A 14,440-nucleotide genomic window follows, 5' to 3' on the forward strand; every position below is an offset into this window, starting at 1 on the left:
TTGTGCACATGACAATGAATAACTAACTGGACGGGCTCTCTCTCTCTCTCCTCCCTTGCTTCCTTACGTCTGGTGCATTAGTTTGGAAGTTTCGCTGAGAACCAGGACTTTGGGAATGTGTCTGTCTCCTCAATGCACAAGGTATTAGCAGAGAGAAGTGTACGGGTTGCTTTGTTTTTGTGATGGCGGAACAATGATGAAGTTGCTAGTGAGCGAGAATCAGGTTTCATTCTCTGTTCCTTAAGAGAAGGTTCCTGTTTATTGTATTAGTTTGAGTTTGAACTGTACTACACACACTCAGCATGGTTGCTCTCTTGCAGAAAGTGCCTGTAACACACACTGTGTCTCAATGCCACTAGGTCGTATCAGACACAGACAATGATTAATTAACGTGTTGGAAGGAACTGTAGATGCTGGTTTATACTGAAGATGGACACAAAGTGCTGGAGTAACTCAGTGGGTCAGACAGAAAAGGAACAGGTGGTGTTTCTTTAGACTGTTCACCTGTTCCTTTTCTCCAGAGATGCTGCCTGACCCTTGAGTTGTGTTGAGAGACACTGCGTCTCTCAATGAGTAATTAAGACCGATACTCTGAATGTCGGGACCCTCTTGATTTCATCTGAGACATTGAAGCCAAGCTTCACCTGCCTGATCAGATAGATATTGGCCATTTGGACGTTTGGACCTAATCCAACATTTGGTAAACTAGTGATGGAATTTGTATCTCTCCTGCGTCTATTCAAAAATCACAAATCTCTGCTTGGAAACGTGCAACACTCAAGTTATTCCAGCACGGTGACAACACTGGCATCTACACAGCAATTTGGAAAACAGCCCAGGAATGTCCTGCCTGGAAAATTACTGCCTGATTGGTCCTCAGCTAAGTGATGGAAGATGGCATAGAACATAGAACAGTACAGCTCAGGAACAGGCTCTTCAATCCACAGTGTCCGTGACCCAACATGCTGTTACTTTAACAGCGTCAAACTTCGTCTAACTTTGCTAAAGACCTGCCTGGACCAAATTTCCCTTTCCATGCACATCCCAACTCAAACTAAGGTCAGTGATCTGCAAACAAACAAAGAGCGAGAGGATATATATATATATAGTATAAGAAAATAACTGCAGATGCTGGTACAAATCGATTTATTCACAAAATGCTGGAGTAACTCAGCAGGTCAGGCAGCATCTCGGGAGAGAACGAATGGGTGACGTTTCGGGTCGAGACACTTCTTCAGACTGATGTCAGGGGGGCGGGACAAAGGAAGGATATAGGTGGAGACAGGAAGATAGAGGGAGATCTGGGAAGGAGGAGGGGACGGGAGGGACAGAGGAACTATCTAAAGTTGGAGAAGTCGATGTTCATGCCACTGGGCTGCAAACTGCCCAGGCGAAATATGAGGTGCTGTTCCTCCAATTTCCGGTGGGCCTCACTATGGCACTGGAGGAGGCCCATGACAGAAAGGTTAGACTGGGAATGGGAGGGGGAGTTGAAGTGCTCGGCCACCGGGAGATCAGTTTGGTTAATGCGGACCGAGCGCAGGTGTTCAGCGAAGCGATCGCCGAGCCTGCGCTTGGTTTCGTCGATGTAAATAAGTTGACATCTAGAGCAGCGGATGCAATAGATGAGGTTGGAGGAGGTGCAGGTATACCTTTGTTTCACCTGGAAAGAGCGAGAGGAATTCAGCTGGTCAGACAGCATCAGTGGAGGGATTGAACAGTTGATGTTTCGGGTCGGGACCCTTCTTCAGACTGTTGGAATCGTGGTGAGAAAGCTGGAAAGGGCAAAGCTTGGCAAGTGGTAGAAGGGTCTCGACCCTTGGTACGTCACCCATTCCTTCTCTCCAGAGATGCTGCCTGACCTGCTGAGTTACTCCAGCATTTTGTGTCTACCTTCACGTGGTAGATGGATACAGCTGAGGGGAGGGAGGGATTGGCAGATGGGTGGAGTCAGTGACAAAGTTTAGAGTTGAAAAGAAGACAAAAAGGTGACAGATAAGGAACGAAGAGGAGTGAAATGTATTGCTGTGGGAAGGGATATGGGTGGAAAGAGACAGGGAAGGAGAATATGGGGGTTAAAGGGAAATATGGTACCTGGGGATGGAAGATGAGTGTGTGGAGAAGGGGAAAGGGGCAGGGTGACTAGGGAAGTGGGGGATGCGGGAAGAAATGTGTGTGCACTGGAGTAGAGGGAGCAGGGGAAAGAGAAGAGGTATAAGAGGTATTACTTGAAATTGCGGGTCAATTTTCTCTCGGATTGTTGGGGATTTTGGGGGCGAGGAGGAGATGAGGGAGCTGAGATGATATGAGGATGTGGTAGGAGCAATTTGATTCATTAATGTTAAGGAGCATCACGTAACCAGACCCTAGGAGCATATTGGACAATGGTTGACTGAGCTGCAGTGGCTATAATGCACTGAGCTTGGTTAGAGTCAATGCTTGATATTATGCAAGTGGTTTGGATAAAAATAGGGCCAATTTGTATTTCAGGTTGTGATGCAATGATGTGAACATCTGCCTATTGCATCATAAATATTTCCCCTCAATAATAAATCGTGTTTGTTCTCCAAGGCTTGTGCGGATTAGCTCAGGATTCCCAGCACCTCTTTTGTTCTCATCTTTCTGAACACACGCACTGGACAGCTGAGTGCATTGCATTGTTACTAAGACAATTCAGCTTTCTTCCATTATGGGCTCACTCCAGTGGTCTGCCTTGATAGCTGGGGCTTCGTCATACTCCTTTGATATGGACCACAATAGCATTTCAGTCCCATTAAATGATTCATTTATAAGGAGCAGAAAATGCCGCTGCAAATAACGGGCTTCCAGTCAGTGGACGTTGTGCAACAGTTGTACGATTCTGCTTGGGATGAATAATGCACGGTGGCGCAGCGGCAGAGTTGCTGCCTCACAGCGCCAGAGACCCGGGTTCGATCCCGACCACGGGTGCTGTCTGTACGGAGCTTGTCATATCATATCATATCATATATATACAGCCGTAAACAGGCCTTTTCGGCCCACCAAGTCCGTGCCGCCCAGCGATCCCCGTACATTAACACTATCCTACACCCACTAGGGACAATTTTTACATTTTACCCAGCCAATTAACCTACATACCTGTACGTCTTTGGAGTGTGGGAGGAAACCGAAGATCTCGGAGAAAACCCACGCAGGTCACGGGGAGAACGTACAAACTCCTTACAGTGCAGCACCCGTAGTCAGGATCGAACCTGAGTCTCCGGCGCTGCATTCGCTGTAAAGCAGCAACTCTACCGCTGCGCTACCGTGCCGCCCTTTATACGTTCTCCCTGTGACCTGTGTGGGTTTACTCTTTTAAGACTTTTAGAGTCTTTAGTTAAGACTTTTCTTTGCCTTCCATCACAGTGAGGGTGTGCCTGGAGCAATCACTGTGATGGCTGTTTGTGTTAAAATTGTAATTGTGTGTTTTGTGTTCTTTATTGGCTACTGCCGGACCCTGACGTGAGAGGACGCTGGCGCTATTTGTTCGCCGCTTCTCCGTCAGGACAGTTCGTCTGTTTGTTTTTATGTCATGACTGTTTTGTAAAGCGTCTTTGAGCATTTGGAAAAGCGCGATATAAAATAAATGTTTATTATTATTTATTATTACTCTGAGATCTTCGGTTTCCTCCCACACTCCAAAGATGTGCAGATTTGTAGGTTAATTGGCTTGGTGTAGGGATAAATTGTCCCTAGTGTGTGTGTAGGGTGGTGTTAGTGTGCGGGGATCGCTGGTCGGTGCGGACTCGATGGGCCGAAGGGCCTGTTTCCACGCTGTATCTCTAAACTAAATTAAACTAAACGCATCTCCAGAGTACAGCTGCTTTGTCTCTTGAAGGACATTTGCATTGCTATAAAATGTAGAACAGTACAGCACAGGATGAGGCCCTTCGGCCCACAATGTCCATGCTGAACATGATGCCAAGCTAAACTGATCTTATCTGCCTGCACATGATCTATATCCCTTTATTCCCTGCACTTCTACGTGTCTATCTAAAAGGGAAATAAACAGGCTTTCCAACGGTATAGGATTTATTGCCAAGAAGCATTGTTACAACAAAGAAATAATCTACCAAACACAAATTTCCTTACTTTTTGTGCTATGTTTATATATGTATGTTCCCCAAATACAGTCAAAACAGTACAAGTTAGGGCAACTATTTTAGGGGCACCTTACTCACCATTCGCCTGTGGTGTGCAGTTTCAATTTTAGTTCAAATTGTTGCGCTATCGTGTACTGTTTTGGCTGTGTTTTGGACACATACCCCATAATATAAACATCACCGTTTTGATCGAATACTTCCGTGTTCAATGTTGTCATTAAACGCGTGCTTCGTTGAACGATGACTCCTGAGGTAAATGCTCAAATTTTCTTCAAGTTAATGTTTGGCCACCCAATAGTTTTAAAATTGTGTGTCTTTTTTTTCATCAACCGCCGTCACAACGGGAACCCAACGGGTCCATGGGTCGTCTAGTTGGACATAAAAACCAGAGTGTGAAGGGAGAAATGGTTTACAGGGCAAGGTGGAGTGGTTTTGGAAGCAGAATCCAGAGTAACATTCAGAAGAGAACTGGAATAACACGGGAAATGAAAACATCTTGAGGGAAAGGGCAGAGGGGTGAGATTAATGGAAGATCTCTCTCAGAGAGCCAGCGTAGACACAGCGTGCCTGGGGACCTCCTGTTTCTGCAGCTAACCCACGTCCTCTTTGTTGCAGGTGACAACTTCAGTGCTTGTGAATATTTTGGATGAGAATGACAATCATCCAGCATTCCTCCAGCAGCAGTACGACCTCACCTTGGATGAAGGGCCGTCCAGTTTGGAATCTTTCACTGTTATCGTCAACGCATCAGATCAGGATGAAGGTCCCAATGGAACCGTGACGTACGCCATTGTTGACGGAAATATAGACAACACATTCACCGTCCACAGTATCACGGTGAGTAGTAACCATCAACAGGTTCCACTCATACAGATGTATCGCAAATGAGGTCAGAACACAGAGAAATGGTATTTAGTCAAATTTAAAGGCATGCTAGACAAAGTGGACCCGTTGGGCCCAAACCTCTCCTGCATTGGTGCAGCACCCTGTCCTCTCCCCCCTCCCCTCTCTCCTCAACCCCCCCTCCCCTCTCGCTTCTCCCCCACTCCCCCTTCCCTCCCTCCCTCCTCCTCCTCTCCCCTCCCCTCCTTTTAAATTTTAAAATGTGAATAACTTAAAAAATATAACACGCCCTCCTTTTAAACTTTAAAATGTGAATGACTTTAAAAATATAACACTGATTTCAATAAAACTACTTGCATTATCACTAAAGTGACAATGGTGAGTAAGGTGGGCCTAAAATTGTCGCGCTATCGTGTACCGTTTTGGCTGAAGTTCAGTCACAAACAAGATAACAAACGAGAGTTTTAGTATATAGATAACATGGATGAATTCATAGGTGGTGCAGCGGTAGAGTTGCTGCCTTACAGCGCTTGCAGCGCCAGAGACCCGGGTTGGATCCCGGCTATGGGTGCAGTCTGTACAGAGTTTTATGTCTCCCTGTGGCCTGCATGGGTTCACTCCAAGAACTTTGGTTTCCTCCCACACTCCAAAGACGTTCAGGTTTGTAGGTTAATTATATGTAAAAATTGTCCTGAGTGTAGGATATTGTTCTTATCGAATCCACATCACAAGATTAGAAATTGTTCAGCCAGACCTGAACACACTTCACAATGGCTTCTTGTGCATAGTGGTGGAAAGATTGGTGGATACAAGGCCGTGAGGTGAACGCTCATTCCTTGATCCCAGGATAATGGGCAGGGATCACGGACTCGATGGGCCGAAGGGCCTGTCACCACGCTGTACCTATAAACTGAACCAAACTAAACTGAACGCAAATAGTCATGTAAGTGGGCATGACCAAATGCCATTGCAGAAACAAGGCTGCAAGCTGATCAAAATATGGAAGTAAATATTCAATATTCAGGAAGGACACCCCTAAAGGGAAAGGAGATGGGTATCACTATTAATAATTAATGGCGTCATTACAAAATTTGGGAAGGATTTAGGTTTGGAAGATTGTGGTGATGTTGGAATTAGAATTGTTTCAGGTAGAGCAAAGCAGTTGCAAGGGTGGAAAATAGTGGTGAGAGTTGGTTATTGGCATCTGAATAGTGTCTGTATCGTAAGTAAAAGAAAGGAAATGAGACGTATATGTAAAACTTTGCAACCCAGTAGTCATGATAGACTTCCATTTTTTTTTTTTTTAAACTGCAGTAGCTGTTATTTTATTTCTGAAATAAAAACTGAAACTACTGGAAAATGTAAGCGTTTGTGAAAAGGGAAACAATTAATATTTCAGGTCAAAGACCCCTTACCAGAACTCTGCCACATATATACTCCCCTTACATTGGGTCTTGGCTAGAGCACACCTGGAGGATGATGTACAGTTTTGGTCATCTTACCTAAAAAAAAGATATAAATGTTATACAGGGAGAAGAGCAAAGATTCATCTGACGATTCCCAGGACATGGTAGACCTCTAATGAGGGGAGAGATTGGGCAGGGCAAATCCCCATTCTTTGGGGTTGAGAATAATGAGAGGTGATCTCTTTGGAATAGTAAATCCTCTCAGGAGTCCAAAGGTAGATTCAGGGAAAATATATTTTTCTTGAAAATAAGGGATAGACGATTTTGGGTTGATGTGAGAAATATCTTCAGTCAGAGGGCGAAGAACCTTTGTGTTTCTCTACCCTGAGGCCAGTGGAGGCTGAAACGATGATTGCATTCAAAACTAGCATCAATGAATTTCTGGATATTTAGAGGGATGTAGAGATAAGCGCGGAAAGAGGGCCTTCGGCCCACCGGGTCCGCGCCGCCCAGCGATCCCCACACATTAACACTATCCTACACACACTAGGGACAATTTTTACATTTGCCCAGCCAACTAACCTACCAACCTGTACGTCTTTGGAGTGTGGGAGGAAACCGAAGATCTCGGAGAAAACCCACGCAGGTCACGGGGAGAACGTACAAACTCCGTACAGACGGCGCCCATAGTCAGGATCGAACCAGAGTCTCCGGCGCTGCATTCGCTGTAAGGCAGCAACTCTACCGCTGTGCCACCGTGCCGCTTGAAATAAGAAACGTGAGGATGCGGCAGGAAACAGAGGTAGAAGGTCAACTATCATCTTATTGAATGGCGGCGCAGTCAAGGACCAAATAACCTACGAATTATGTTAAAAATCAGACCCCTATTCTGACATATATATTTCTTCCAATAAGGATAACATTTTTGGGTCTATGTAATTGTGTAGCCCTTGTACTAAACATTGGAAGCATGTCACAAGCTTTGCCCGATGGGCTGCTAATCACTGACACTGGAGGTGCTGGTATGTCCATTCTTCTGTTGCATTTAGGATGTAGATAACAGTTTTATCTGTGTGTGCGTTGAATAACTGCAGTTATATCGTTCTGTTGCTCCAGGGTGAAATCAAGGCAGTGAAAGAACTGGACTATGAGTTGTGCCATGGCCGATACACACTCATTGTTGCGGCCACTGACCAGAGTCCAAACTCTGCACACCGCCTGACCACCACCACCACAGTAAGTGCTTCTGAGTGAAGGAGACGGCCGATATGCAATTTGTACCAAATAAATACTTTGATACAAGACTCAGTAGGACTTTATCGGACTTTGGTTAGACCGCGTTTAGAGTATTGCAGTTCTGGTCACCCCATGACCAGGAAAGATGTGGAGACTTTGGTGCAGAGGAGGTTTACCAGAAAGATGCCTGGACTAGGGGGTATTAGCTTCAGGCTGAGATTGGACAGACTTAGATTGCTTTCTCATAGGTTGCTAGAACACCTAATAAATGTTTCGTGTTCTTCTTCTATGCCTGTATGAAACTTTGCGAGTCTTCAGGGTACAACAGAAGTCTTTATTACAGTAACTCAATGCTGGCAGCAAGACAACTAAAATGGCTGCAACCACACAATCTGACTGGACACTCCACACTGTGTACAGCCAAGATAACTATGTACAAAACATCTCCCTTTGTCCTGTGCAGCACCACCTGCTGCACGGGAGGAGCAACGGGTCCTCCCACCCCACACAGTACACCAAACATCACAAAATGTATATAAAACTATGAGAGGCTTAAATAGTGTAGACAGTCAGAACCTTTTTCCCAGGATGAAAAAAAGCAAATACTAGAGGGCAGAGCTTTAAGATGAGAGAGTCAAAGTTTAAAGGAGATGTGTGGGGCAGAGAGTGTTGAGTGCCTGGACCGCGCTCCCTGGGGTGGTGGCTGAGGCACATACAATCGTGGCATTTAAGAAACTTTTGGATAGGCATGTGGATATGCAGGGAATAGAGGGGTATGGATTTTGAACAGGCAGAAAAAGAATTGGTCTTGGCATCATGTTCGGCACAGACATTGTTGGCTGAAAGATCTGGTCTTCACTCACATCAATTTGATATCACATAGCTGTAGTCTGCAGTGTGTTAAAATGCAGCTGCCAAACCCCATCCTAATTGACCAAGGCGTGAGCAGAGAGTTAGTACACTGCAGAAGTAACTGCAAGTTCCTTAGTGGTGCAACTTGCATAAGGAAATGACGGGAATCACTAAAAAACAGTACGTGCTTTACTGAAGATAAATTTCGTAACCGACTAACTCTGTACGGAGTTTGTATGTTCTCCCCGTGACCTGCGTGAGTTTTCTCCGAGAATTTCGGTTTCCTCCCACACTCCAAAGACGTACAGGTTTGTAGATGAATTGGCTTGGTACAAATGTAAAAATTGTCCCTAGTGTAGGATAGTTAATGTGTGGGGATCGCTAGTCGGTGCGGACTCAATGGGCTGAAGGACCTGTTTCTGCACTGTATCTCTAGTGACCGCGTGGGTTTCCTCCGGGTGCTCCGGTTTCCTCCCACATCCCAAAGAAGTGCAATTTTGTAGGTTAATTGGCCTCTGCAAAACTCCCCCTAATTGGAGTGGATGAAAAATGGGATACCAGAATGTGTGAAGAGTTGATCAATGGTTGGCGGGGAGTTGATGGGCCGAAGGACCTGCTTGCACGCTGTGTCTCCAAACTAAACTAAAAATAAATGCATCTCATGATGCAAAAGTGGCAGAACCACACTTGAGTCATTGACTGGTGAAGAAGAGCATTTGATTTCACCATTTTGTTCTGTGATCATTCTAATTAAAGCAAGATTAAACTTAAATCAAATGTGCAAGTCTGGGATTGAAAGGAGGTTTCCTCTTTTACAAAATAAAGCAATTAAGTGGCTGGATTGTAAATAAGCATTTTCTCCCGTCGTAGGACCTGGTTCTGCACTGTATCTCTAAACTGAACTAAGCTGCAGCGTTTAGATACAACCTTGTATTGAGTTCAAAGGTACCTTACACATTTCTGTAATTTATACACTCTACCGCTTCCCTTTAATGAATAAATAAATCAATTCAATATCACTTATGAAATTACCAAATCAGTTAACTATGTAAGTTAACATAAAATTATAAATTGATTATGAATTTGCTAAGTCCTCTGTTTTCTTCAGTCTTTGTGTTTAGTTTATTGTCACATGTACCGAGGTAGAGTGAAGAGCATGTTCTCAGTTCCACGTTTCAGTGGAAACTGCAATTGACATCTTTGCATATTCAGTCCAGGTAATGCCAACTGCATTTCCCACTGCTTGCCTTCACAGTTTGCAAGCATTTCCACTAGTTTGCATCTGCAGGTCGCTGTGGAATGACACCTGAGATTTAGGGTATCATTATGGACTACGCTGACTGCTTTGTTTTGTACGTGTATACTGTAGTCCCTTAGCTCGTTGGGAATTAGTTTCTTCCAACTTAGTATTTGGCATCTCACTACTTAGTTCATGGGCAACTTTTAGACTTTAGGCTTACAGCGTGGAAACAGGCCCGATGGCCCATTGAGTATGCACTGACGAGCGATCACACCAGGGATGAATGAATGAATGAATGAATGAATGAATGAATGAATGAATAAGTTTATTGGCCAAGTATGTACACATACAAGGAATGTGCCTTGGTGCTCCGCTCGCAAGTAACAACACGAACATACAGTAAACAATTACGAATATAGAATAAAACATTAAGAGTATATCATTACCGTTTAAACATGTGAGTGAAATAAACCAGAGCAAAAAGAGGCTACAGACTTTTGGTTATTGAGTAGAGCTACTGCTCGTGGAAAGAAAGCTGTTTTTATGTCTGGCTGTGGCTGCTTTGACAGTACGGAGGGAAGTGCTTCAAAGAGTTTACACAGAAGCCAATCCTGACCTCAGGTGCTGTCTGTGTGGAGTTTGCACATTCTTCCAGTGATCACATGGGTTTCCTCCGGGTGCTCCGGTTTCCTCCCACATTCCAAAGAAGTGCAATTTCGTAGGTTAATTGGCCTCTGCAAAACTGCCCCTAATTGGTAAGGAGTGGATGAAAAATGGGATACCAGAATTAGTGTGAAGAGTTGATCAATGGTCGGCGTGGAGTCGATGGGCCGAAGGACCTGCTTGCACGCTGTATCTCCAAACTAAACTAAAAATAAATGCATCTCATGATGCAAAAGTGGCAGAACCACACTTGAGTCATTGACTGGTGAAGAAGAGCATTTGATTTCACCATTTTGTTCAGTGATTACTCTAATTAAAGCAAGATTAAACTTAAATCAAATGTGCAAGTCTGGGATTGAAAGGAGGTTTCCTCTTTTACAAAATAAAGCAATTAAGTGGCTGGATTGTAAATAAGCATTTTCTCCCGTCGTAGGTGATCGTCAATATCTTCTTCTTCTGAAGCCCTTTGCTCCTCCAGGGAGCATAGGCCATTGACAAATGCCCTCCACTCACTCGGTTGTTGGCGGTTCTTTCGAGATCTCCCCAGTTGAGCCCACTCCCAGACATTTCTACCTGGACACCTCTTCTCCAGCTGTTCCTGGGCAACCTCTTTTCCTTTTTCCTTGGGGGTTCAATTTCAGGGCTTGCCGGGTGATGTTTGTGGCAGGTTTTCTGAGGGTGTGTCCAATCCAACTCCATTTTCTCTTTCGAATTTGTAAGTCAATGGGATCGTGGTTTGTTCTTTTCCACAGGTCCACATTGCTTACTTTGTCTCTCCACCAGATGTTTAGTATTCTCCTGAGGCAGGTGTTAATGAATGTTTGCAGCCTGTTTTTTGTGTGTTTTGTTGTTTTCCATGTCTCTGATCCATACAATCAAATGTGCAAGTCTGGGATTGAAAGGTTTTCTCGTTTACAAAATAAAGCAATTAAATGGCTGGAATGTAAATAAGCATTTTCTCCTGTCGTAGGTGATCGTCAATGTGAACGATATCAATGACGTGGTCCCGAGGTTTCTTCAACCTTACGAGGGACCGTTCGATATCACCGAGGGTCAGCCAGGTCCGAGAGTGTGGACCTTCCTGGCAGAAGATGAAGACTCGGGCCCCAATGGCCAAGTGGAATACAGCATCATAGCAGGCGATCCTCTGAGTAAGTTTGCGCACATAGACACAAAAAGCTGGAGTGACTCAGTGGGACAGGCAGCATCTCTGGAGAGAAGGAACGGGTGATGTTTCGAGTCGAGACCTTTCTTCAGTCTGAAAATCTCGGACTGAGACAACTGTATAACCCTTATTCAGACGGAAGAACGGTCTCGACCCGAAACGACACCCATTCCTTCCCTCCAGAGATGCTGCCTGACCCGCTGAGTTACTCCAGCATTTTGTGTCTATCTTCGGTTTAAACCAGCATCTGCAGTTCCCTCCCACACATAAGTTCACGCACAATCAGACGTGCAATGGGTAAAATGTGGGGACTAGTCCATGATCTGTACCTCGTGTAAAAACAACAATGGTTTCAATATCAAATCTTTAGCTTTCATCTCCAGATTGCAAAGTGGGTCAGACAAATAGCATGACTGCCCTTTCAGGGGAAGCTAGCTCTGTGTGTGAGGGAGAAACAAGGGAGGGTTTTGCTGGAAGAATGATCTGAAGCAATCAGACCAACCACTCTGTCACAATAGGAGTGAGGAAATTCTCTCAGCAACATGGTTCAGAGATTTTGATCCTTTTCTAACGCCCAATTTCTTTTAAGTTTAACCAGATCCCAAGTAGATAACTTCCGCTAACGTGACGTAAATGCAAGCGGAATCTGTTCACCAAATTCAATTAAAACATTTGGTTTATAATTATTGGCATGTGTAAGGTGATACAGTAAAAAAACCTTGCTCTCCTGCTATCCAAGCAGATCATACCATCAGTAGTGCATTAATGTCAAGTCAAGTCAAGTCAATTTATTTGTATAGCACATTTAAAAACAACCCACGTTGACCAAAGTGCTGCACATCTGACTAGGAAAAAAAGAAACATACAGTGGCAGGCAGCCAAACACAACGGCGCGGCCATCTTGAACAAAATGTTAATTCAATCACCCACAGTCCAACAACAAAAGCACTAAACAGGCACCCAAATTACCCAACCCCAATGTAGTGCAAGAGAGGAAATGAAACAGGATGTAGAATAAGGTGTTCGAGAAAGTTTTGTAAATGGAGATGAAGTAGGTAAATTGGCCATGACGACCCAGATTGGGAGATCAGGAATCCATCCTCAGCTTGGGAAAGGTCTGTCCAAGACACTGATAATAGTGAGAAAGAATTTGCTTCCAACCTTTTGTATCTTCTACCCGATGGGACAGGGGAGGAGAGAGAATGATCGGTGTATGAGCGACTCTTTGTTATGTTCGCCACTTTCTCAAGGCAGGTTGAGGTTATAGAGAGTGTTGGGGAGGTAGAAGCTAGCTTGTTGGATGGACTGGCCTGTACTCACAACCCTCTGCAATTTCTTGCAGCCTTGAGCAGAGCAGTGACCATTCCAAGCTGTGACGATGGGCATCTTTGATGGTGGTGTAGCAGTGTCCAAGGGGACTTTGAGTCTTTGGTAGGAGAGGAGAGGTGTTGATGGTGTTTTGGTAGCACGCTCTTGAGGTTGGCCTGGTTGAAGTTCCCGGCTGTGATGTCCAAGGCACCAGGTATTCCCCAGTTTCAAGGCTATTCGTAGTGGCACATAGTTCATCCTGTCCACATGGGGCGGGATGTACGGGATGTACACTGTAGTTAAACAAACTCTCAGAGTGTGTATATCACTATCACTAAGTTAGTTCAGCCCACCATTATCGCACTTCTGCTTGTGAGAGCTTGTTTGTGTAAACTGGATACTGTGGTCCCAATACGACAATCTATGACTGCACGATTGTCACTTCTGCAGTAAAGTGCTTTGGGGTGACCAGATGCACGGAAAGCTGCTATGACAGTTTCTTACATCATAGAAACATAGAAAATAGGTGCAGGAGTAGGCCATTTGGTCCTTCGAGCCAGCACCGCCATGCAATATGATCATGGCTGATCATCCAAAATCAGTACCCCGTTCCTGCTTTCTCCCCATATCCCTTGATTCCGTTAGCCCTAAGAGCTAAATCTATCTCTCTCTCTTGAAAACAACATGCAAATAAAGAATGCAAATGCAGGAGATTGTGAATGAGAAGACAAGATAGGATGAGACAACATTTCTTCACACAGAGAGTGGTGAGTCTGTGGAATTCTCTGCCACAGAAGGTAGTTGAGGCCAGTTCATTGGCTATATTTAAGAGGGAGTTAGATGTGGCCCTTGTGGCTAAAGGGATCAGGGGGTATGGAGAGAAGGCAGGTACAGGTTACTGAGCTGGATGATCAGCCATGATCATATTGAATGGCAGTGCAGTCTCGAAGGGCCGAATGGCCTACTCCTGCACCTATTTTCTATGTTTCTATGATACCTGTGTGCAAAATACTGGAGACTGTAAGACAGAATTGCGATGAGTTTGTTGCCTTCCATCAGTGGGTAACCCGCAGCAACTTCGTGCCTGGTTTATTGTGCATGCACTGAGGATTACGTAAGGGGAACGTAGATGGTTTTAGTTACTGAAATCTCCATTGCTTGAACTTCAGATGAGTTCATCATCTCTCCAGTGGAGGGGGAGCTACGCGTGAGGAGAGATGCGGAGTTAGACCGGGAGAGCGTGGCGTTTTATAACATCACCATCATGGGCCAGGACAGGGGAACACCGCCGCTCAGCAGTACGGTCAGTCAGCACCTTTCTGCTCTCAGCTCCTTGTGTTGATCAGCGTTACAAAATATTCCATTCACTATCTGAGTCCCTCCCGGTCATTGACATGAGCTTCGGGCACTCATTGCTGTCAGGCAGTGGCTTGGATTGTAATGAATACTGTGTATTTCTTTCCTTCCGGAAGCTTGGTGGTGCAGCGGTAGAGTTGCTGCCTGACAGTGCCAGTAGATCCAGGTTCGATCCCGACTACGGGGCGCTGTCTGTACGGAGTTTATACATTTTGTCCAAGATCTTAGGTTTCCTCCCACACTCCAAAGA

At 44.9% G+C, this 14,440-nt stretch overlaps 1 protein-coding gene across 1 annotated transcript in view; it reads left to right on the plus strand.

Moving 5' to 3' along the window:
- The window catches only part of cdh23 (cadherin-related 23), a 694,191-nt gene that overhangs the window by 609,683 nt on the left and 70,068 nt on the right, over window positions 1-14,440 (plus strand). The window contains exons 37-40 of the mRNA XM_078428607.1: window positions 4,737-4,958; window positions 7,487-7,606; window positions 11,332-11,512; window positions 14,004-14,137. Of these exons, the coding sequence (XP_078284733.1) occupies window positions 4,737-4,958; window positions 7,487-7,606; window positions 11,332-11,512; window positions 14,004-14,137 (657 nt within the window). The remainder of the gene's footprint in view (window positions 1-4,736; window positions 4,959-7,486; window positions 7,607-11,331; window positions 11,513-14,003; window positions 14,138-14,440) is intronic.

The sequence above is a fragment of the Rhinoraja longicauda genome, chromosome 35 (genome assembly GCF_053455715.1).
Source record: "Rhinoraja longicauda isolate Sanriku21f chromosome 35, sRhiLon1.1, whole genome shotgun sequence".
Lineage (NCBI taxonomy): Eukaryota > Metazoa > Chordata > Chondrichthyes > Rajiformes > Arhynchobatidae > Rhinoraja > Rhinoraja longicauda.